This window comes from Trachemys scripta, chromosome 3 (assembly GCF_013100865.1).
Source record: "Trachemys scripta elegans isolate TJP31775 chromosome 3, CAS_Tse_1.0, whole genome shotgun sequence".
NCBI classification, from domain to species: Eukaryota; Metazoa; Chordata; order Testudines; family Emydidae; genus Trachemys; species Trachemys scripta.
In genome coordinates, this window is record NC_048300.1 from 66,700,903 (window position 1) to 66,724,864 (window position 23,962).

General features: G+C 38.8%; 1 protein-coding gene across 1 annotated transcript in view; it reads left to right on the forward strand.

The window, feature by feature from the left end:
- SMYD3 (SET and MYND domain containing 3) overlaps positions 1-23,962 on the forward strand; it is a 634,393-nt gene that overhangs the window by 95,109 nt on the left and 515,322 nt on the right. The window contains exons 2-5 of the mRNA XM_034764985.1: positions 7,205-7,268; positions 15,180-15,287; positions 16,468-16,528; positions 20,920-21,056. Of these exons, the coding sequence (XP_034620876.1) occupies positions 7,205-7,268; positions 15,180-15,287; positions 16,468-16,528; positions 20,920-21,056 (370 nt within the window). The remainder of the gene's footprint in view (positions 1-7,204; positions 7,269-15,179; positions 15,288-16,467; positions 16,529-20,919; positions 21,057-23,962) is intronic.

The following is a 23,962-nucleotide window of genomic DNA, read 5'->3' on the forward strand; positions in this document are numbered from 1 at the left end:
CAGAGCCTATTCCCAGGAAAGGTGCACTCACAAGAGACTGTAGAGGGGTATAAGGCATAGCATGCTCTGTGATAGTAAATAAAGAGAATTTTAAACTAGAGTGGGTATTCTAGATTTTGGAAGGTTTATCAGGGACTTTCAAGTGCTGATTTTTCTTAGTTAGGGCTTCAGTGTACAATTTGTAAACTTGAATGTGTGTTGGACAGCCTTTTTGTAATTGTTCCATTAGCTGTCTCACTACTCTGATATCTGTTATCACAAGAACATCAGTACATCTTTGTCTATTATGTTTAGCCTAGCAGAGGGCAGATTGGGTTGGAAGGTAATTATAAGGAGCTGTTTTTCTCCTTGATTCGTGTCTAACCTCCTTTTCATGATCCTGTGGCTTACTCAAGCACATTGAAAAAAGAACAGAGTCATGGGTGTTAGAAGAACTATTCAGGACTTAAAAATATCTTGAGGTGAGAAGGGTCAGCACAAATGCGTCAGTACTGAAAAGGAGTTTGATCTGAGTGGGCGTTAGAGACTGAGTGAGCTAGAATGAGGAATGTGGGCAGAGTGTTTTCGTGACTGGAGACAAGAAAGGACCCTGTTATATCTGTTGAAAGAATGAAGCATGTGCTTTCCTTTCCCTGCTTTGGCCAACGTCCTACCATTTCCCCTCCCCTTTGAACCCTACTTGTGGGGATTAGCCCAGCTGGTAATGCAAAGACTGGGAATTGTCACTGCAGGAGCTCCAGAGGAAGTGGAAAATTTCCTGCATCCTCTCCACTTGCTACCATGTTGTTGCACAGAATCAAGTCACAATCTAGCCCTTACTGTATATTTGGGGATGTGTGTTGTCTTCGCACTGGCTCTGGTGGCATGATGAATTTAAAAAAATTGTTGCATTTTAACTAAGTATTCAGCTGCCTTTGACCATAACGGACCATAAATGTTAATGATTTATTATAGCATACTGTTAGTTGTAGGCATGTCGGTCCCAGGACATTAGAGAGACAAGGTGGTGAGGCAACCCTGACAAGGACCCGGCCTGCCCCAGAAACACCCCATTCTCTTGGAGAAAGGACATTCTAATGCAATTCTCTTTTCCATCTTTTGGATGCATCTAGAATATTTCATTTCAGTACTTTGAGGAGGGATAGCTCAGTGGTTTGAGCATTGGCCTGATAAATCCACGGTTATGAGTTCAATCCTTGAGGGGGCCATTTAGGGATCTGGAGCAAAAATCTGTCTGGGGATTGGCCCTGCTTTAAGCAGGGGGTTGGACTAGATGACCTCCTGAGGTCCCTTCCAACTCTGGTATTCTATGATTTTAAATACTTCCAGAAACCTGGGGCTATGTATTTTGTTTGTTTAAATACAAACCCTTCTAGTAATATTTCTGAAATTACTATACACCTCTACCCCGATATAACACTGTCCTCAGGAGCCAAAAAATCTTACCGTGTTATAGGTGAAATCACGTTATATCGAACTTGCTTTGATCAACTGGAGTGCACAGCCCCACCCCCCCAGAGCGCTGCTTTACTGCGTTATATCCGAATTCGTGTTGTATCAAGTCACGTTATATTGGGGTAGAGGTGTGTTTCCTTTCCTTGTTCTTTGGATTGAGAAAATAGGAAACCCTTTGAGTGATGATAGAAAATATTATTTCTGAATAAATTGAGCCAAATCCTACACACACTACAAATGAGTTGACACCAGTGAGACTAGTTATATGTGTAAGGGGAGCAGTATTTGACCCAGTGAGTGTAACTGTTTCTGCTGATATCAAAACTAACAAAAGTTTATTTGATAACAATTTTATAAATATTTAACAGCTTCTATGAAGTTAATATATAGCTGATACTGATGGTTAGAAGCTTTGCAAATTGTCATCACTTTGTGTTTTTAAATACCTCAAAATACATAAATCCTGTAAGAAGTCTTATTCCTGAATTCTTCAATTTCAGATTAAGTACTTTAAATCATACTGTTTACTTTTGTAAAATTCCATGTCAGAATATTAATTGATGCCATAAATCCTACAGATGGAGGTTTGGGAGGGAGTTGGGAGAGAAATAAAATGCAGCAGTTTTGTCAGTTCATGCAACTGCACCGAACATCCTATATCTGCTCATCATTTGGGGGATGAGAGTGGGGAGGAAGATGATGAATGCATATTTCATTCATTATACAGTACCAGTAGGGAATCAGATTCTTCAAATACTTTGGTTGCTAGTGTCAGATGTTGGAAATAAACTTGAAGTAATGTTCTGTATCTTTGTTACCACTTCATTGTTAAATGTTGGTAAAAAAAGGGATCCAATCCTGCCAGATGCTGAACACTGTTGTCTCCCATTGGTTTCAGTGGGAGTTGAAGGAGCTTAGCCCCTTGCTGTCAGGTCCAAGCTATGTGCGTTTTTCAGATGGCAGAATAAAATATTTGTTGTACTTAACTTCAGTTATTTCAGCAAGTCTGCATCTTTTAGGAAGAAAATTAAAATACTGAAAGAAGATATTGCAACAGTATGTCAAGGTCATGCATTACAGTGCTGTGAGTTAAATAGTACAGATGCAAGACCTAAAATATGGATCTGTATTAGAAAGTTCTTAAATTGCTAAGGGATGCATTCATATAAATCATGGCTCTTGAAGGTCATATTTGCAATGGATAATGGATTTGAGTATTACTTTTTGGTACTTTAAGATCTTGTTTCACTTCAGCTATTATAACTATAGATATGTTGCCTAATGTAAATACTAGTTCATCATCATTCTGGTAGGGTGAAATTTACCCTAGCACAGAAGGTCTGCACAAAAACTTCTTTTGCTCAACCCTTCTGCACCTGGCTGAATTAGGGGTTAACTTTCAAATGATGCACAGAGATTTTAGTTAAGTAGCGCCTTGTAGAGCTTGCATGGATAGAATTAAATGGGAGTGTTTACAAAATGTTTGCCTGATCACACTGTGTCAAACAATATTATTTAAATGACTAAAGAGAGAAGTTCAATAGAGGCTCTTACCTATTGATGTAGAACACTTTGTATACAGAGTTCCTCATTTCCATAATCCAAAATAAGGAAGACCTAAAGGCCCTGTGAGCTGCTTCTATTCCTGCAAAACTATGCAATGATGCAACTATGCAGAACAACTTGGGGAAACTCCAGAAAGTGACAATCTCAAGAATTTTATATGATAATATAGAAAATGATGTTCGTAGATCTCTACTTTTCTATATCATTCCATGTTACCATACACATTTTCAAGAGATAGTGTTGAGCATGATGAATCTGTTGTGTATGGCTGACTTCCACGATAACATGTTGATGACCCAGGAAATAGAATTTTTTGTAGTGTGTGCTGCCTGTGATTTGAAAGATCTGGAGAAAATGTCTCATTAATGTACATAATTAAAATAAATATGGAGGTTTTTCCCCATTTTTAGAAAGAAAGGGTAGATTTCCTGAAGATTATCCTGTATCCCTGGCAGAACATGTTGATCAGTATTACAAAATGTATGTCTCAGAACTAGTCCAGATGGATATAATTTTGGGCGTGTGTGTGTGCGTCCATTAATTGTCGCCACGTGGACTATTTCTGACATTCAGATATCTGAGCAGCTCCAAAGAGCAATCATTTTGTCCTTTTCTTTTCATACTAAATAAACCTACCACAAAAATGTTTAATTCTTTCCCCCCTACATTATACTGATCTGAGGTCCAAATCCAGAATGAGAAATATTCAGTTCTTCACCAATGGCTTTGTTAGAGTTCTTATATTTCTGGGCCCTAGAAATGAGAGCTTTATACAATTGGAGAGAGGAGATTTCCAGCACTTGATTCTAGCTTTGGATTGTCCCCAGACATTGGATTCTAAAATCAAACACTATTTTGCATGGGAAAGATTTTTAGGAACTATTTAGAAGATTTTAAAAATTATTAGTTTTTTTACTCTCCAGGCCCTTTCTAGTTGAACTCATGACACCAAGGCCCTTACTTTTGTAGGTAGGGTGAAAGACAGTAGCAATAACAAGATTTTAATCTCAGACATTTCTAAAATACTTTCTTTCTGCTAGTTGTATGGTATTCAGCACACCACACAACATATTCTGTAAGGTATCATGAGTTCAACTATAAAGGGGTTGGAGAATAAGAAAGTTAATGCACAAAGATTGGCACTCGTTTGGAATGATCCATCTGATTCATTCGTGGCATTACAACTTGTGACCAATGCAGTTATTTGACCTGACGTAGATAAAATTTTTAAGCTGCTTCACACCATCATATGTACTTTTATGCACTGTATATTGAAATCATTGGCTTCGCTCCATTTAAATAATAATGGAAACCCAAATTCACACATTTATACCACAGTTCACCATCATGAATTCTCTCTAAATATTTCTGCATATTACATAACTTAACTTGTATTTCTTTATTTCCACATAAGTACATGGCTATATTTTAATTTCTCTTATATTTAGTGTATGTTTGACATTACCTATTTTCTCCCCATCACTTATAAGAATCTTAAAAAAGGCAAAGTTAAATCAGCGATGAGTTTAAATATGCCGATACTGGTGCATTTTAGTGCACATTGATACAATAACTTTGCACAGAATTTACACCAGTGAGAATTCCACATGTGAAACAAAGGACTTAGTCTGTGTTCAAGAGGGATCTATTTTATTTGGCATTCTGTATTTATTATGTTGTTTTGGATTGCTACAGATTCTTAGCCATAAATTAAATTAATGGAATCAATGGACCAAATTCATTGCTCAGAAGTTATTATTGGTTAAGGTTTGTGACCAAGTTGGTGCCATCTCACTTTATGTGGACATATGACTCTTTGAGGCATTTGCTGTGAATTTAGAGTGAGCACAGGGACTAAAAGTTGGAGGTAACTGAGTATATATTGATTTTAAATAAAGGAAAGAAGAATGGAGCAGGGCTGGCTCCAGCATTTCTGCCGCCCCAAGCAAAAAAAAAAAAAAAGCCGCAATTGCGACCGGCGGTGGCAATTGGGGGGAAAAAAAAAAAAAAAGCCGCGATCGGCGGTGGCAGTTCGGCGGCAGGTCGTTCGGTCCTAGAGGGAGTGAGGGACCTGCCACCCCCGAATTGCTGCACGTGCCGCCCCTCTCCCTTGGCCGCCCCAAGTACCTGCTTGTTAAGCTGATGCCTGGAGCCGGCTCTGGGTCTAAGTAACTGATTGGAAATCAGAAGTACCAGATTGGATATCAGAAGACCTACTGTGAAATTCTGACCCTATTGAGGTCAATGACAAAATTCTTTGAGTTCAGAGGGTCCCGCATGTCTAGTTTCTATTGACAGCTGTGCTATTGATTTAAGGTCTGAGCTGGCAAAGTGATCCACATGGCAGACACTTATGCCACCATAAAATCCCTTTAAAAACAATAGGATTCTTACAGGGTCTGAGCCTTAAGGTATAAATATGAGCAAATCACTTTACTCTTTCCCTCTGCCTTCCTTTTGTCATCTGTAAAATTGGGACAGTTACCTGCCTCACATGTCTTGCAAAGGTTATTTAGGGTGTGACTACAATGCAAGCAAAGGGGGATTGCAGCACGAGTAGGTATACTCATGCTAGCTTTAATATAGCTAACCTGGATAACAATAGCACTGGAGGTGTGGCAGTACAGGCTGCAGCACAGGCTAGCTATCCAGAGTACAAGCCCTACAGGGAGTCTGCAGTACTCTGATTGGTAGCCTGTGCTGAAGCCCATGCCACCACCTCTACATTGCCATTGTTACCGGTGCAAGGTAGATTAAAGCTAGTGCGGTATGCCTACCAATGCTATGATCACCCTTAACTTGCAGTGTAGACATACTGTACTCTTGATGTTTGTAATCCATTTTCAGCTCTTCAAATGGAAGGCACTATAGGAATGCAAAAATGTATTAATATAATAATTAATGTTGTGTATAGTGATTGTCAAACCTAAACATCTGTCAGACTGGCTATGTGTCTTTATGCACAAGTCTGTAGTTTATTAGTGTAAGAAATGTGTCCAGCTGTCTATTAGTAGGAGTATTTTCACAATGTAGGAAGGACAATCATACAGTCTGACTAGCTAGTATGTCCTTAATTTAGTCTCTTCTCTCTTGAGTCTTCTGTTTATAAGAGCAAGCACCATATTCTCAGTGTCAATATAAGCTGGGAAAGCATATGATTAACTTTGTTTTTAAATATAAAGTTAAAACCTCTGGGCTTTTTGCTGGTGCTGTGACAGCTAAGAAATTGGCAAGAATGATACTGCAATGCATATCCTAATGCCAGTGCAGCAGAGAGCAGAATTTGATTTATGACATGTAAATTTGATTAATTTTCTGCATAATTTCATGCTAAATATTTCCTCACCATCTAATAATTTACAAAACTTTTATTAGTAAATTATATTTTCTCCTCAAGTCAAGTTCTCAGCTTGTCATATGATTTAAATTAAGCCAGCAGTAGGGAATCTCACTCAAGCCAGGAGGCACTTTGTAGAATCATAATTAAAATGTTCATACGTATCTCTGGTTCAAACTTCTTATCTTTCCCCTTGCGCCCCCAATAGTCTTTTTCAGATGGAGTTTTTGCTTTAGTCACATTGTTTACCAATCACAGGCAATCTTTTTTTTTGAAGGCATAAATTTCCACTAGCAGGTCAACTTCACATTGCAAATAACTCAGTGTCACAACTGCAGATTCACAGCAAGAATCTTGTTTAAGACAGGTAATGAACAGGTAATGGGGACCTGAATTCTGCCTCGCAACATATTATCACGTTGCTGGGCTCCAAAGACGACAACATCCAGCTGTGCTGCACCATAGTCTGAGATTCTATTGCATTAACCACAAAATCTAATTCCTTGACAGTATGGTAGCAAAGCAAGAAAAACAAATGGTTCCTGTTTTATTATCTCAGGAATAGGGAGACTCCTCTTTAGTCTAGACTCCGATAATCTTACTGTTAACACACAAGCAGCCTCATTGACTCTAGTAAATAAACTATTCAGAGGGTAAGGTACTGTTCAGTATGAGTAAGGAAATTAGAATCTCTAGCCCTGGGGTTCTTGTCTTGACTTTGTATGTAAAAATAAATAAATGCATGTGTGTCAAGCAGTTTGTTCTTTTTGTGGCTCCTTTTTGCTTCAGATATTTGGAAATATTTTTATTTTTCCTACATAACTCACACAGGATGTTTTTTTACAGGAATGAACGGCTGCTTAGATGCTCTCAGTGCAAAATTGCCAGATACTGTGATACACGTTGTCAGGTAATCATTTTTAAAAATAATGACAAGCTACTAAAGAAAAAAAATAACGCTTTAGCTGTGGGGTTTCCACCACGTTGTGTTGCCATTACCCATTAATGGTCCCTGGACATCTATGGAATCCATTAAGTCAACAAGTCACTAACAATGAGCAAAAATAAATAAATCACCCTCTCATTGCAGCTTTTGCTTAATGCTTATTAATTTACCTAACTAATATAACTAATGCAGACAATGTTGATATATAACTTTCTCACAGCCTGCCTCTTCCTCTCATTTACTTAGGTTAAGACTTTCAAAACGGGATGCCCAAAGCTAGTTATTTAAATAAGAGGCCTGACTTTTGAATACCCACAGCTGTCATTGACTTTAAGACTCTTGAATTTGAATGCCATTTTCTTTCATGCAGGGTTTTGTGTGTGTGTGTGTGTGTGTGTGTGTGTGTGTGTGGTTTTTTTTAATTATTATTATTTTTTTAAATGATGGATATAGATCTAAGGCTTCCTTCCTTACCTGGCTTTATCCTCCCCACCCCTTTTATAGTCAATAAAATAAACTAACAAACAAAATGAAGTTGAAATTGGTGGTTAGGATTTACCTGGTCAGAAAAACCTGCTTGTTGTGTTTTCTGGCATACATGCAGAGAAAAACATAAAATACTCTTACTGGTTGTAAAGTAGCACTACTTTATTTGTTAGAATACAGAAGGATAACATACAAGAACCCCAAAACAGAGAGAGAAAGCCAGCTGTTCCCTAAAACAGAGAGGCGCAACTTACCCCAACTTATTTTTGGCAGGCTGTCTGCAGGACAATTGACTCTGATTGCCCACTTCCCTACAGAACAGCCTGCCTGTAAGCAGGACAAGGAAAACCACAGAGAATTGAAAGTGATAGATTAGTTTTAACATGGTTTTCAATACCCCACACTGCTCCTGTGTTTTTACAGGTTAGGGTGTTTTTTTGTTTGTTTGTTATACCAATTCCAAGATAAATGCCAAGAAAAAAGTGGGTTTCAAGAATATTGCCTAATATGTATTGGAATGGTGTATGTCCTAGATCTTTGAGAACTGTTTACAGTGTTGAGGGTCCTACATTCTTTTGATAGGTGACAGACTTCAAAGGCCTGATTCTCCATGGCCTTTCACCTTGAATTGTTATTTACACTTATGTGTTGAAAGTAGGGTGACCAGATCACACAGGTGAAACATCGGGATGTGGGGGGGAGGGAAAAAAAAAGGAAAAAAAAGGCCGCCGGAGCTCCTCGCCCCGCCCCCCCCGCACTAGCATGCCTCCACTCCGTCTGCACCTCCCCTTTCCCTCCAGCGCTTGCGCCACCATACAGCTGATCAGTGCAAGCCTGGGAGGGAGGGGGGAGGAGGAGGAATGCGGCGTGCTTGGGGAAGAGGCGGGACCAGGGCGGGAATTTGGAGAGGGATCCAATGGGGCAGTGAGGGGGTGGGGCTGGGGGCGTGGGGCCAGGGCAGGGATTTAGGGAGGGATCCAATGGGGGAAGGAGGGAGTGGAGTTGGGGCGGGGGTGCCGCGAGCCCCCTCCGGGCTCCGCTCCGCCTGTGAGCGGAGGCAAAATATCGGGACAATTCGCGTCCCGACCGAAGGTAGGTCGGGATGTGGGACAAATAAGCAAATATCGGGACAGTCCCGATAAAATCGGGACGTCTGGTCACCCTAGTTGAAAGTCAGCACAAAATTCCCTGAAATCAGAAATCAGGTAGTGTTTGCACAGTGTAAAAGACTACACAAGATGCAAGGTGGTGGAGAAAAGGCCCATGCTATTTTGGCATTATGGGTCTGTCTGGGGTGTACAAACCCTGTGCTGTCTCAGCTGCTAAAGGGTTAATAGGGAGACTGCCTGCTCAGCTGGGCTTGATTGGGGGCTCACAAAAACTGCAGAGATTAAAGGATTGCAGAGCAGAAGGGTGGGTGGCTGCTAGAGAAGCTGAGGAGCCACTGAGATCAGGAGACTTCAGCAATGGTTCTGATGAGAAGCTGCCCAGGCGACTGGGGACAGGACCACAGGGTAACCCTGAGGAACAGCTTGCAAGACAGGCACTGTAGGAAGTAGGCCAGGAAAAAAGTAAGTAGTTTGTGAGAGCTTGTTACCAACCATTTTGTACAGTGTCCCTGACCTGGAACCCAAGATAGTCGGTGGACCTGGTTCCCACCAAGCTCAGCAAGGGGGGTTTATTAAGGCCTTGAACAAGTGAGCCATACCTGAAGGCCCCAAGGACTGTGTGTCCCTCATCTAGGGCCACTGGCCTCTAGAAGTATTGGACTCTTTAACACCCAAATTGGGGAAAGGACAACCAGAGACCTGGCCAAAGGGCATAGCAAGAAATCAACAAGCAGGCTAGCTGGTGAGGGGGTGCCAAAGAGCATAAAGACCACCAAATGAGTCAAATTATAAACTCTTGAACATCACACTTAAATTGTGTTTTTTTAACTTTGTTGATTTTCTGAAGAAAAAAAATAGAAAAAAGTATGAACTGTTATATATAACCTACTGAAAGAAGGTCTTTGAGGGACTCTGTTCAAATTTGCCTAGCAGATTATTTCACAAGTCTGAAAGCTTCATTTTTTAACTGGTCTCAGTGACCTTCAAAACATCTTTTCTTGATCAGATATTTGATATGTTTTTATGAATAAGCTATTTTTATAACTTGACCACTTTCCTTTGCAACTCATAAAAAAATTCTATGATGGGATTAGAATATATGGAGGGGAAAGATAGGTAGGTATGTCACTTTGATTCATTATGCAGCAAATGCTTGTGCAACATATATTAGGTGTTTACTCTAGCATCAATAATAATGCTACAGTTATATTTACTGTGGCAGATAATGGGAAAATATCTGAAAAAATGAAAACTATCACTGGTAGAATGTAAAAGATTGGAGCCTTTTTCTTCTGAAGCTAGTATGTCAAGAATCTCACTTGACCCTACTGCCATTAAAATCCATGGCAAAATAAACATTGACTTCAGTGAGGAAGGATCATGTCCATATTGAGTAACATGCATTTAAATTGCTCCGTTTATTTTGGCTTGGAAGTATAGTATTTAATATTGTACTTAACGTTATTTGACAATCATGGGAATCTGGAAGAAGACATTACCTTTAGCTAACCTAGAGTGGAAAACTGTCCCCACAAATGCCAGTTTATTAAGACACTTGGGCAGTTATGGATCTTCATTCCACTTGGGGTGGGTGGTCTAGATAAACAGACGCACAATTAGACCAAGCAGGAATGTCTTGTTAGCCTTTTTGTGGCTGTTCTGAAGGGCACAGTGTTCCCTGTGATAATCCTACTTAAAATGGCTACAAAACAGAGAGTAGTACAGTTGTTTAAGCAATGCTTCCATCAGCCAAACTGAAGGCAGCAGGCTTTACTTTACCTCTGCTGGATTTCATATGCTTCATTAATATGTGCACTTCTAATTGAACTAATTGCTGAGCAAAATAAACAACTGGGAACTGAAGCAACTGCAGTTCGCACATTTAAAAAAAAATCCCCCTATATTAGCAGAGAAGGACTTTATTTTATGTTGATAATTACAGACCTCTGTAGAAATGTGACTCATGTGCTTGGGTTTACATTTTATGCTTAGTTGCAGCATGATTTGATTAATTTTTGATGGGTAGAAAATTAATCCCACATTAGTAAGCACTTAACAGTGTGGTTGAGGATGTCTCAGTTTCTGGACTTCTGTCTAATGCAGTAAATAAGGTGAGAGCTGTTTCAGTTTAAAAACGAGTTTCATGCACTCTCTCTAAAATTGACAAAACGATCAGATCGGCTTGAAAATTGATTGGCCAACTGAGTTTGTTGTTGTGGGGGAAACTTGAGAACAGCTCATTTTAGGCTATTGTATCGCAGGAACCCTTTGTTGAAATACTTCCAATTTCCCCTTGGCTTTCTTTGCTCCTCAGTCCCATGTTGTTACTACTGAAAAATCTAAGGCAATTTACCAGGGGAAAAAGGCTCTGTTAAGATAGATTGGAGACGTTGGCCACATAATCTTGCCTTGTGCTATTTGTACCCTATTTGGATGTGAGAATGTAAATGCTCTGACTGAAAGCCAGGAAATGTAGAGTTAAGGTGACTTTTCCTACACACAACCACCGTATTGGGAGGCAGAGATTTAATGCAGTTGCAACTTTTTTTTTTGCCAATCTCTGAAGTCTGAATGGCTGTCCTCATTCCAGCATTCCCTCAGTAAAATAAATAATAAACGCATCCACTCTGTGATCAGTTTTGGTTTGACTGCAATGATAAGGAAAAGATGCAATCTTAACATCATTCTAGTGTGAAAATGTATCTCTAAGTTTAGGAGACTGTGACATATGATGCTATGCGATACTCCATATTTCATCTTATTAGTGCTTTATTGGTTGGGAAAGCTATTAATCATGTTGATGTTACCGTTAGCATATCTAAAATCCTATGCAGCATTTATGTTGGGAATTTTTTTGACAGATAAAGGCTGACTTCAAGGAGCAATTTTAGCTGAAGCAGGATAAAAATGCCAATATAATTATATTACACAGAATGATGTCTGGACACTTACAAGCATGACCTTGTTTCTTTGGGACAAAAGTAATTCTACTCAGCAGTAGATATTTAACTTGTATTTGTCAGATACTTAGTGACACTAACTGTGTATAATGTCTAGTTGGGGTCATTTTGTTCACTTGTAGAGTTACAAATAAAGAAATATAAGAACAAGGCTCCGATGTGGAAGAAAAAAATATTAACTAATTTGTTACTTGAAGGCATAAGAAAGATATTCCAAAGTAAAATAACTGCTACCTGATATTGACATCTTGTTATTTAAAGTAAAAATCATCCATCTGATGCTATTCATAGTGTTATATTGCTTATAAGCATCTGATTACCCACAAAGAATGCAAAATTAGATGTTTATTTTCAACCCCTGAGTTCACAGATTTCCATGAACTACCACTTCCAGTTCTTGATACACTCTCTATCCTTCCTTCTGGGGACATTCATGTAACCAAGCAATGGGAATTCTGCAAACAAAAGATACAGTGAAACCTGTCTTAAGGCACTGACTAAAATTGGTTGCTTAATATAGGTCTAATAGTGGTAGAGTAGTACTGAACTCAATAGGCCAGAGGTGAGTCACCTTTCACCAGCTGAGAATCAGGACCATTGTGTTTGTGTTCTGGGATGTCTCTTACAGCTGGAAGCTGTCTGGGATGATGGTCTCTTGTAAGAGTTTTATAGTCTTTTATGATAAATTCCCACTGCCGGGGTCTTTGTTCCTATCATCTGATGGATGGGGATTCCTCCAGCTTTAGAATTTTAAAACTATGAAATCACCTCACCAGAGGGCAGTGTACACCTGCCCCTGCTCAAGCATTATAGCATCCCTACTTCTTCTGCCCATCATTTCCTATTTTACTGCTGATTGTAGAAGAGCTATTTCTGGGTCAGACATTATGCAGTCTGATAGCTGATACGTGACAGAAATTGTTTTCCGCAGTTGGTTGTTTCGTTTCTCCTACTGCCTTTCGGTCAGAATCTAAATCTCCTTGTGGAGCCCTATGTTTGTTTTAACTTTTATCATATCTTTTTGTTAACTGTTTCTTTTCTCCTTTTCATTTTTACACGGACATCTGTAAAGCAGCCCAGTAGCTTCAGACTTTGCTCTGAATGCCAACATTAGATGTATACAGGCTTAAAAATCTCCAATTCTATCACATAGACTTTATATGAAACATTAACAAAAATCTGGATTGACTAAAGTAACAAAAGCAAACCGAAGGAATATAAAAACTGCCCAACCTTCCAGCATAACGAGAGACTTGCTTAAAGACCCATTGCTGCTCCTGCTCCCCAGTAATTTTAAGGAAGAAGTGCCCCAGTTCTGTGTATGTGCACACCCTCCCTCCATCCCTGTCTCGTCCGTTCCTCCCCGCCCTCGCCCTGTGTTCCTCTATCCTGTTAAATCTGTCCATTCAGTAAATAAAAATAAGTCCAGTGAAAGTTGTAAGTTGTTCATTCAGGACCCAGTCTTGCATACACACTTACACACAAGCAACTTTACTCTCACGAGTAGCCACATTGATTTCAATAGGACTGCTCTTGTGTAAAGTAACTCCATATATAAATGTTTGCAATCTCAAGATCTAAAACAGAACATTACTTTTGGTTTCTTTTGATTGCTTCCTATCCCAATGCTTCTAATTTATTGGTTTTGTTCCTATAAAGGGTCAAATATGAATCATTCAGTTTCTTGATTTTCTGATTTTATCATTCCTTCTGCTTTTAATTTTCACATTCTTTAAAGCTATGAGCAGTTAGCGTCCCTGCTTTTAAAATCCATTTACTTGCCTACTAATGACTATTAACAAATGAGAAACCTCAATTTTTAAATTGTGATCTTAAAAAGATTTATAACTTGAGTCCTAATGACACCTTGCAAAGATTTCATCAGCCAGATAATAACTGAAGAGAAGAATTTAGTAGTTAAATTGAAGCAGAGTTATTTAATGCCCTAACATAACTGGTGAATACTGATGTGCATTATAGGTCATTAACACTATTGAATGTCTTGGGCCTGATTCTTCTTTCACATTGTGGTAAATCAGGAGTAACTCCATTGAGTCAATGAAATTGTACTGAGGAGAAAAAACCCTAGGTAAATGAGAAGAAAATCAGTCTCAATTTATTATCATATTAAAATTTTTTTTAAATAACTTCACTTTTCCCAGTCGCTGAAAGCTCAAGTAACAATGATGGCATTTATACCATATTACAGTTTACAAAAAAAAAAAATCAAAGTTAAAAGAAGGTCATTTACAGTGCAATGTCATGCACTCAAAAGTTACGAAATGTTGGATAGAAGGTTCCTGTGCAGTTTTAATTCTGCCCCCTTCTGTGTCTATGCTGTGCATAGAATGAGGTAGGGGTTCTGTGGAAAAAATACTATGTGATCATAATGCATACACACAAAGGGGCAGAATGAAAGTTACACAGGCAACTTTAAATCTGGCATTTCATAACTTTCAAGTGCTTGACTTTGCAATCATAATAACGTTTCTTGTAATGTAGTTTTTATGTGTAATTTCCTAGGATTTTTTAATGTTAGTTGTCTGCCCCCCAACGCGCACCTGCTCTCCCAGGAGCTCCCTGCCCCTCAGCAAGACTTACACCCACTTGCTCCTACCACCCTATCTACCTCCCAGGAATTACCAGCCCCTCAGTAAACCCAGCATCTGCCTACCCTCTGGCAATACCATAACTCCAAGTATCAACAGTTCCAGTAACCACCCACCCAAATTCCCCCTACCCCTCCCCTACTTCCCATTCAGACTCCCTGCCCTTCTCCTGGGGTACCCTCAAATATCTGCCCCTGCCACAGCTGCCAGTTTAACTAAACTTCATACGCTCTTTTTGCTAGGGTGTGTACACTGTATGCGTAAGTTTATGGTTACACACAAATTATTTATTTGAGTAGCATAAAATGTCACACATGGAGCAGAGCAAAACTTGACAGCAATGCTGGGGGCTCCCCTCCTCCCCCAACCTCACCCCTCGACGCCCCGCTGAATATCAAAGCCTGCTGCAAACAATGAAGAAATGGTTTTAAAGCGTTGAGTAGCCAAAGTATACTGGTCGCTACCAGTTCCCTCTATCGTCATCTTAGCGTGTGCACAACGTGCCTCAGGTGGCACATGACCAGGATTCATCACAGAATTTTGTTGCTGGTTGGATCATTAGCTTCCTGGGGCCAGGCCAGGTACTGATGGGGAGCACGACATGAACACTGATCCATGCCCCCGCAGCTCCCTCTGTAATCCATATCATTAATGTATTTGTTGGTCTGAAATAAAGTGTATCCTCTTTTTTTTTTTTTTTTAATGTAACAGAAAGAAGCCTGGCAGGAGCACAAGCGAGAATGCAAGTGTCTTAAGAGTATTGAGCCTAACTTTCCTCCTGACTCAGTGAGACTTGTTGGCAGGATTGTTTTTAAACTAGTAAGTGACATTCTGTTAAACATATCCTATTCTACAGTTACACGGAACCAGCCTTGCACTCTAAATTTTTAATGTAATTAAAGACTAAAAAACAGAGGTGGCTGGGTGGATGAACAAAATGGAACATGCATTTAGCATTACAAAATCATTGATTAATTCCTAGCAACACTGGAAACATCAGGAAATATGAAAATAGACGTAATTAAGCTCCAGGGGCCTGCTCATGAAACTGTTGCAGAAGTACAACATCTGTTGAAGTCAATGGAAGTTTCTCTTATGCAGTGACTATGTAATTGAGTCCCAAAATTCATTCCCTCAGAAATGGAGAGGGAAGAAGATCACTTTGGGCTTATCCTGCACCATTGAAGTTGATCGGTGTTTTGGCATGGACTTTCGTGGGAGCAGGATCCAAGCCCCTTTTGAGTAGAAGTGAATATACAAGATTTTGCATAAAAATTAAAGGCTGGTGGATATTTTCTTTTGGGGTGTACAATACTGTGCTCTGCAGACTTGTTAGCTTAGGCTCTGTTAGATTTTTCTGAACTCAATTGAAAGTTCTGGGCTTACAATCTTTCCACAATGGTGGTTCTCATATTAATCTGCATGGACTAAATGCTATGCTTACTTCAACTACCTATGACTAAGAGGTTGCAAATCAGCAAAGAATGTTGCCTTTTTTGTTGGCCCTAGTCCTAATGCCCTTATTCCCAGACCAAAATATATGTATTTGGTATAGTTTGAGGACTTAAAATATTATTTGTTATATTCTTTTGTACACTGTTATGGATGTATGTTTGGCAGTGCTTTTAAAGAGAATATATATATAAACACATAGCCTTACCTTTATATTAATTACAGTCACATGAAGTGAAAGAAGATTTCTAGTCTTATAAATTGTTCCCTATTAAGGGAACCAGGGCGGAAGTAAATTACTAAAGATAAACTGCCAAAGCCAAGAAAATATATTAGTGGGAAGTGTCATAACAAAAAAAATCATTTAGTATTTTTATGGTGGTTTATAGAATATGTGACATGAACAACAAAAGATTTATGTCACTGCTGTTACTGTTACTTACTTCATGGTAATGAGTAATTCAGGTTTGTAAAGTACTTTGGAGATAAAATGTGCTCTATAAATGCTTATTATCATGCATTCATTATTTTTGTTTTTTCCCTTCAGCTTGGACAATCAGCAGCATGTCCTTCTGAGAAACTCTACTCTTTTTCTGATCTTCAGTCAAGTAAGTAATCACCATCCACATGGCTGTAAATGCATAGTATGATTGGTTTGTTTTCTTCTGGCTCGCCCTTCTGAAATTCTGTTCTGTAGAATAAATTGTAAATGAAAAAAATCAGTGTAGAAGGGAATGAAAGACCCTCTTTGAACTGCTGAAATTTCTGTGGAAAATTAGGTTACAGTTTTCTACTGCTAGTGTGGGGCTTTTTGCACAACCATTGACTTCAGTTGGACTTTTGCCTGATTTAGAGTATGCACCTTATTTGTTAGGTTTGTTTCTTTAAGATAACATCATATCTGCTAGAATAGGTAGAAATTTCTGAGTGAATCTAGTTTAAAAAAACAAATCCACACACTTTTTGGTCATAAACACATTTTATCTATTTTAGTTTGTTGTTAATTTAATATTGCCTTTGTGCATAAAGATTCAACGGAACTTCTAATAAGAGAAAAATGAGACTGTTTGAGGCTCTTAATAAATGTTTGTTTTTCTGAAAATTCAATGTGGACAAAAAGATCAGATTGTGTTTCCATAAGTTTCAGGTACTCATGGAATGGTTCTGCCTTCTAGTCTTTCAAAGTTAGGCTGCTTCTAAAATAGATAATTCTGATTCTTTCAAGTCTTTGATAGCTCAGAGTCTCTATTGGTCTGACTTAAATGGCAAAAAGTACATTTAGTTCAATTTATTGCAGCACAAGAGAAAATTAATAGTAAAAGGGACATTGTGTAGATTAATGTAAACATTTTGCTTGCCTTTTTAAAACTGTTCTAATTTGGCAAGGAACCATGGTCTAGATTTTAAGTAACTTCATATATGTAGCATCAATGAAATATTAAAAAACTCGAAGACGCAACTACTTATTATGCTAGTTTTGTTTTTCTGCTGTAGTGCCTGCCATTGTATTCACCTTTTTGCATAATACAAGGACAAAGGAACATTAGTAAGGCAACCAATTTAAAAGTGATAACTCAGAATTAAAATGGATTCCTTTTATTAGCTAGTAGAATGCACTGCTGGATATTCTTAAATGAAGTGGTTTAGGAATATTCAAGGGGGAGGGATAGCTCAGTGGTTTGAGCATTGGCCTGCTAAACCCAGGGTTGTGAGTTCAATCCTTGAGGGGGGCCACTTAGGGATCTGGGGCAAAATCAGTACTTGGTCCTGCTAGTGAAGGCAGGGGGCTGGACTCAATGACCTTTTAAGGTCCCTTCCAATTCTAGGAGATGGGATAGCTCCATTATAAAAAGGGATTAGACACTTAGGTGAATAAGAACAGCATTTACAATTACTCTAGTGAGATTACAGGTTAAAAACTATTGATCCTCATGCTTCAGGAAATTGCTGGAATCAGTAAGAAATTTCCCTTCGTAATATAGTATTATACAGCTTGCCAGGTGCACAGTGGGCAGTGAGTTTCCTTTGAAGCATTGGGTATCCGCTCCTACTATGGTACAGTCTTACTTTATGGTCTTAATTTCTTGAATATTAACTGGGGGCAGAGTCTGGTAAGGTATGGAGAACAATATCTCCTGAGAGATGCTGAGAGGCCTGAACTTACCTTGCCTTCATCAAAGTCAGTGGGAATCAGGGGTATTAGGAGCTGAAGTAGCTGAAGGATCAGGCTGAGTGTGAATATATGATACAGAGTCTGTCAACCTCTGCCAGAAAACTTGCAATAAAATTCTAATTTTTAAGAAAATCCAGGCATTGCACAGAGTGTTTGATGCCTCTCAATGGCTTTAAAAGGCTTGGTTCTTTTTAAGTAACTAGCAATGGGAGGCAAATCTCACAGATGCATACACTTACTGTATCATCTGTGTCCGCTCCCAGAGCGTTAATAGTATGATTTCTGCTGTATGGTCTTAAACTCTGAAGTGCAGCTTACGCAAAAGCCATAGATACTAGCTGATACTGTTACTTTCTAGAATGACACCTGGTGAGCTTTGACACTTATGTAGTCTTGTCAAGTTATCTTCTATGTAAATGTTTACTCTTGCTGTCTTAAAGCTTACAAATTCAAAGTTTCACCAATATAAAAGAAATTTTGAGATGGCAAATTAATCATTGGTACATCTGATTGTGTACTGAGTTTTTGATGCCCCCTTTTTGAGGGTCCCACCTTCCAGTTGTACCTTACCTCTTTGTTGCCCATTAGATTAGACAGCGGCCTCAGGGATTAAACTCTAACAGAGGTTTCAGACCCAAACTGGGAGTATCTCCCCAAATGGATGTAATCAGCTATAGCTGAGCCTAGTTAGGCTCCAACACTTAGAAAGCATCCCTGAGAGGAAAAGAGAGGGGTTTGCAGACCAGGAATTGGGATGGTGAGCTGTGGAGGCATCAGAGTGCTGGCCTGTTTGTTTGAAGTTAAGAATATTTTTACAAACAGTATTGTTTGGAGTTCAGACTGCAAAACTGCATGAGTCGAATATGGCTATAGGCTTTGCTGGTTCAGGTTATTTTGGTTGAAGATGTCCCATAGAAATAAAATAGAAGCCCCAGGGAGGCTTTGTTTTGTTTAAGTGGGGCTGCCTGTAAGCATTCTCATTAGCCAGAGCAACAAGCTACAAACAAGGTGGTTTCCATCTTTGTTACCAGAGATCACTCCGTTTTCAGGAACCCTCAGTACATTACAGAGACATCTAGAGTTTGAGCAGCACAGCTGCAAGTGAATACTTTTACAGAAGTTAAAATATTTGCTGCCATTTTTGTTTGCCACTAGGAGTTGCAAGGGATCTGTATAATGGACTGGTAGTACCGCTACCTTAATTTGCCATCCATCAGATCATTACTTTTCAATACTATTATGTACTGCCTCTTTGGAATGAGAATTATTTTCTTTGATTTACTATGTGTGTGGTTTATGCACCCCCAATGTCACTTCACCCGTTTGCTTCTCTTTCTCTGTATACATGTATTCTCCTTTGGGAGGAGCAATATATTCCTCCACCTCCTCTTTTCAAGATCTGCTCTGCCAATTTCATAATCACCCAGAATCTGTTGCACACGCTAAATCTGAGATTAATGGTCTGGAATGTCACCTTGATCTTTGCTGCATTTGCTACTTCTGCATTACTCTTAATGCATTAATACTTAAAGGTCTAAAATCGGTGAAGGTTCTACAGGCTATATCTCTACTGTGGTTAAATTGATCAAGATTCAAATCCTATATTATTCTTTTAAAGTTGTAATACGTGCAGAAAGGAGTATATTTACAACATTGTGTGCAAATACTTTGCTGTCTGCCTCCTGCTAGTGTCAGTAAGAGCTGCATAACTAAATCCCCGTGCATAATATAGTAAAGTTGTCACAAAACTTATATAGCATTGTCTCTCCAAGACTAGGGTCTGACACAATTAAACTCATTTCTAAGCACACAGAATTAAGGTATTTACAAATTATGTTTCACTTTGATTTTTGCCTTTGGTCTCATGATGAGTTGGGAAAAACAAAGTTCCTGATCATTTGCCATTAAATATCTCATGGGACTTTTTTGCAAGAATTGCTGGTGTCCTGGATAAATTCCAATTTGAGTAATTACATTCTGTTTCAACCTCTGTAAATTCTCCCTGAAGTTTCAGTTGGATGCAATATTCTTGTTCACATCTGTCCTAACCTGTAGTGTCCCTCTGCACTGGGCTGTTAAATTATTGCTGCGTTCTGTCATAAACTAAACTAAACTAAAAGGAAGGAGGAGACAGGGAGGAAGTGTGGCCCAGTGAACTGAGAGAAGATTTGGGTTCTTTTCCCAGCTCTGACATTGATTTGCTCTTTGAAGTTTGGCAATTCTCCTAGCCTGATTTACAGAGATGCAGTGCACATGCAGCTCCCATTGTCCTCATTTGGAATTGTGATTTTATTATTTAATATCAGAATACTATTTACTTGTATTAGTACTGGTTTTAAATGTCAGCTTTCTTTAACTCAATCTTTATGTGGTATTTTCCCTTTCTGTGTGTACCATAGTCCTTGTACCCTGCTTATTCCATTTGTCAGCATAAAGCAATTTGTGACACTTCATATGAAGAAAGTGATATAAAAATGCATCCGGTTGTAAGGAGGATGAAATTGTAGGATAATATGAAAACACATTTTAATTGTAACAAACTTAATTGACTAATTTAGAATTTAACATATTGTATCTGCTTGCACATCTGTTTTATCTTTAGGCTTTTGATCATTCACTCACCATAATGGTTATGATTTGGAAGTAGCAACATGATAAACTCTGCTTAGTGATGATATGTAGCTGTCAAAAATAGTGGTGTATAATTACTTTCTGTCAAAATTAAATTTGGGATTGGAAATGTCTAGATTGAACTGCTGCCATTGGACTTCTTAAAGATGTTGGCAGAAGGTTTTATTCATGCTTTGCTGTATTTTTCCCCCTAAGATATTGAAGAGTTAAGTGAAGAAATGAAAGAGGGTCTCAGGCACCTGGCACAGACATTGCAGCTTTATTTGCGAGTGGAGATCCAGGATGCTTTTCAGCTGCTACCTGCAATAGACATTTTTCAGATCTTCGCAAAAGTAAGTGTTAAAACTGATTCCTGACAATTCTATAAATTATCTACTTCTCTTCTTGATTTATTTTTTGGGTGTACAACACATCCATCCAGAAAGCTTTCTGAAAATGCAGTGCTGTATGACATAATGTCAGAATGACCAGAAAAGTCTGTTCCACTTCTGTAATTATTTAAGCAAATTCCCATCCCTTGAACAGCAGTTTTTCTTTCAATATGATTGCTACTTAAATTAAAATAAGGAATTGCATGAAAAGGGAATTTTAAAATGAACATGTCATTTTTGGTGTAATAAAGGACAAAGATTGAAAAATGACTTAGGATGATTAATAAGTCATATCTTTTCCAACTGTCTTGTCTTTTGAAAAAGATGTTAGAGTACACCATACACTGCTTTATACTTCAGAATATTTCTGCAAAACATAATATCCTATATTTGTAGATACATTCATATTTCTGTTTTGTCTTTTTAATAACAAGTGTTAACGTGTTCCATAACACTATTACATACCTCAAATGGTAATTTCAGGTGTCAGAGATGGTAGACGTAGATGATCTGGAAGACGTACTAGAGTTTCATTTCCACATCTACTAAATGTTCAATAGATTATGTGCTATATACCATTGACTTTTCCAGTACGTATTTTGTTGCCTTTGTTCTAGAAAGTTTCATTAAATAATTCCTTTAGAGGTACTGTATATGGAGAATACCTATATTTCTACTTAAGAATTTTAGATGGTGGGTTTTTTTCTGATTGGTCGCTAACACATTCACATATACTTCAGCACAACTGATCTCTCTCTCTCTCTCTCTCTCTCTTTCTCATTCTCACCTTCACACACACATGTTGTGTTTAACTGTTTTTACATTATGATGTGACCCAAATAACCCTTAGACTTTTTTAGTCCTGTAAAAGGGAGTGTCTCTTAATAGTTGCAGTATATAGGTCTTTTTGGCTGTTTGCATGATGGGTAGGGTGACCAGATGTCCTGATTTTATAGGGACAGTGCCGATTTTTTACACTTGCTATCTGGTCACCCTAATGATGGGTTGAATGTTTTTGCAATGGAAGAAAAACTGAAAGGGAATATGAGCCTCATTATCAAATATATTGTCTAGATTGAATTTTTACAGATTGCTGAATTTGGTGACTAATGTGAATTGCAACTTTCTGTGGCAAACCATGATTATTACAAAGGTGAAATTTATGGCAATGAAGAAAGCTCACAGAAAGCCCAATGAGTCACTCAAAACCTCTATGTAATATGTTTAAGTTCCACTAAGAGGCTTTTGTTGTTTTGTGCAAGCCCTCTATTCTGGTATGAATTTTACCAGGTGAATTTCACTTGAAATATACATATATATTAATCCTGTGAAGAGAATTGGCATTACAGCAAATAAATCTGAGGCTTAGAAGATGAGGCTTGGTTAGTGGAATCAATCAAGTCATAGGTTGCTGTGCTGTGGCCTTGTACATAATAGTAATCCATGAAATAGAGGCTGTAATGATACTGGGCCTGTCCCTGTTCTTCCCGTGGACTTCTTTCAGAGCAGTATTGGACTTTTGCCTACAAATGAAAAATAGTTATTGTAAATCTTTTTAATTTTTTTTTTTGGTTTACATAAATAGTGATAGAATACAAAAGAGAAAGATTCCTATGAAGTAGCTGGAAAATGCAGCCTTTAAAAGATGCACATACCTTTCATAGGTCCCACTTTTTGTCCTTGGGTAATGACGTCATACTGTCATCTGGCTTCTTCCCTTCAATGCATCCCCTCGTGGCTGGGCATTTGCCTTGGTTTCCATCTGTAGTGCTCAGCGTCTCTCTGTGGCTCCAGCCCTCCCTCCTCTTGTGGGATAGTAAGAGGTGAGTGCCGAAGAGTCCTGTAATGGGCCTCCAGTTGGTAGTCTCAGCCCAATATGTCCCTTTCCCTCCCTTGTCAGGGAAAGGACAAAGGAAATTGAAGCAGGAACAAAAATGAAGTTCAGTAGTCTTATGTTGTGACCAACACCCTGGAGCTTCAGCAGGGAGTGGTAGGTGGATGCAAGTCTGCCCTCTCCTCTGAGTCCCACCCTGGGATCTCTGACTTGGGCAGTCAAGGACTGTTTGCTTACGTCTCCAGCTGCCTCCCTGGGCTGCTTGCTATCTCTTGCAGGCATCTTCTGCATGGTAACCTTCCCCTTGATGCTTCTGCCAGGGAATTGGTCTCTCTGGGCAGCTTTCCCCTGTCTGATGCTGTGGAGCCCTTTCCTGTAGCTGCCCTGCTCCATCTGGGTTGCAGCTTGTTATTCCAGCTGTTGCTAGCCAGCCATTTAGCTGCAGCTGGAATAGAGATCGCTCTCATTATTAACTCTCTAGTGCAGGGGTAGGCAATCTATGGCATGTGTGCCAAAGGCCGCACGCAAGCTGATTTTCAGTGGCACACACACTGCCCGGGTCCTGGCCACCGGTCTGGGGGGCTCCGCATTTTTATTTAATTTTAAAAGAAGCTTCTTAAATGTTTTAAAAACCTTATTTACTTTACATACAACAATAGTTTAGTTATATATTATAGACTTATAGAAAGAGACCTTCTAAAAAGGTTAAAATGTATTACTGACACGCGAAACCTTAAATTAGAGTGAATAAATGAAGACTCGGCACACCACTTCTGAAAGGTTGCCGACCCCTGCTTTAGTGTCTGCTGCCATGTTGGGGTCTATACACCCCATCACACTTACCATCAAATTCTTTATAAAATATAAGGTGGCTGAGTGAAATAAATAATTTAAGTCTTTGTAAGATATTAGGAGGATTCTTAATTGTTTATTTATGACTTTTTTTATATATGCCTTTATTCCATGCTTGGCAAAAACGATGTGGACACTTGATGTTCATAGTTTGGAGAATGAGCAAACCACTATGAATTTT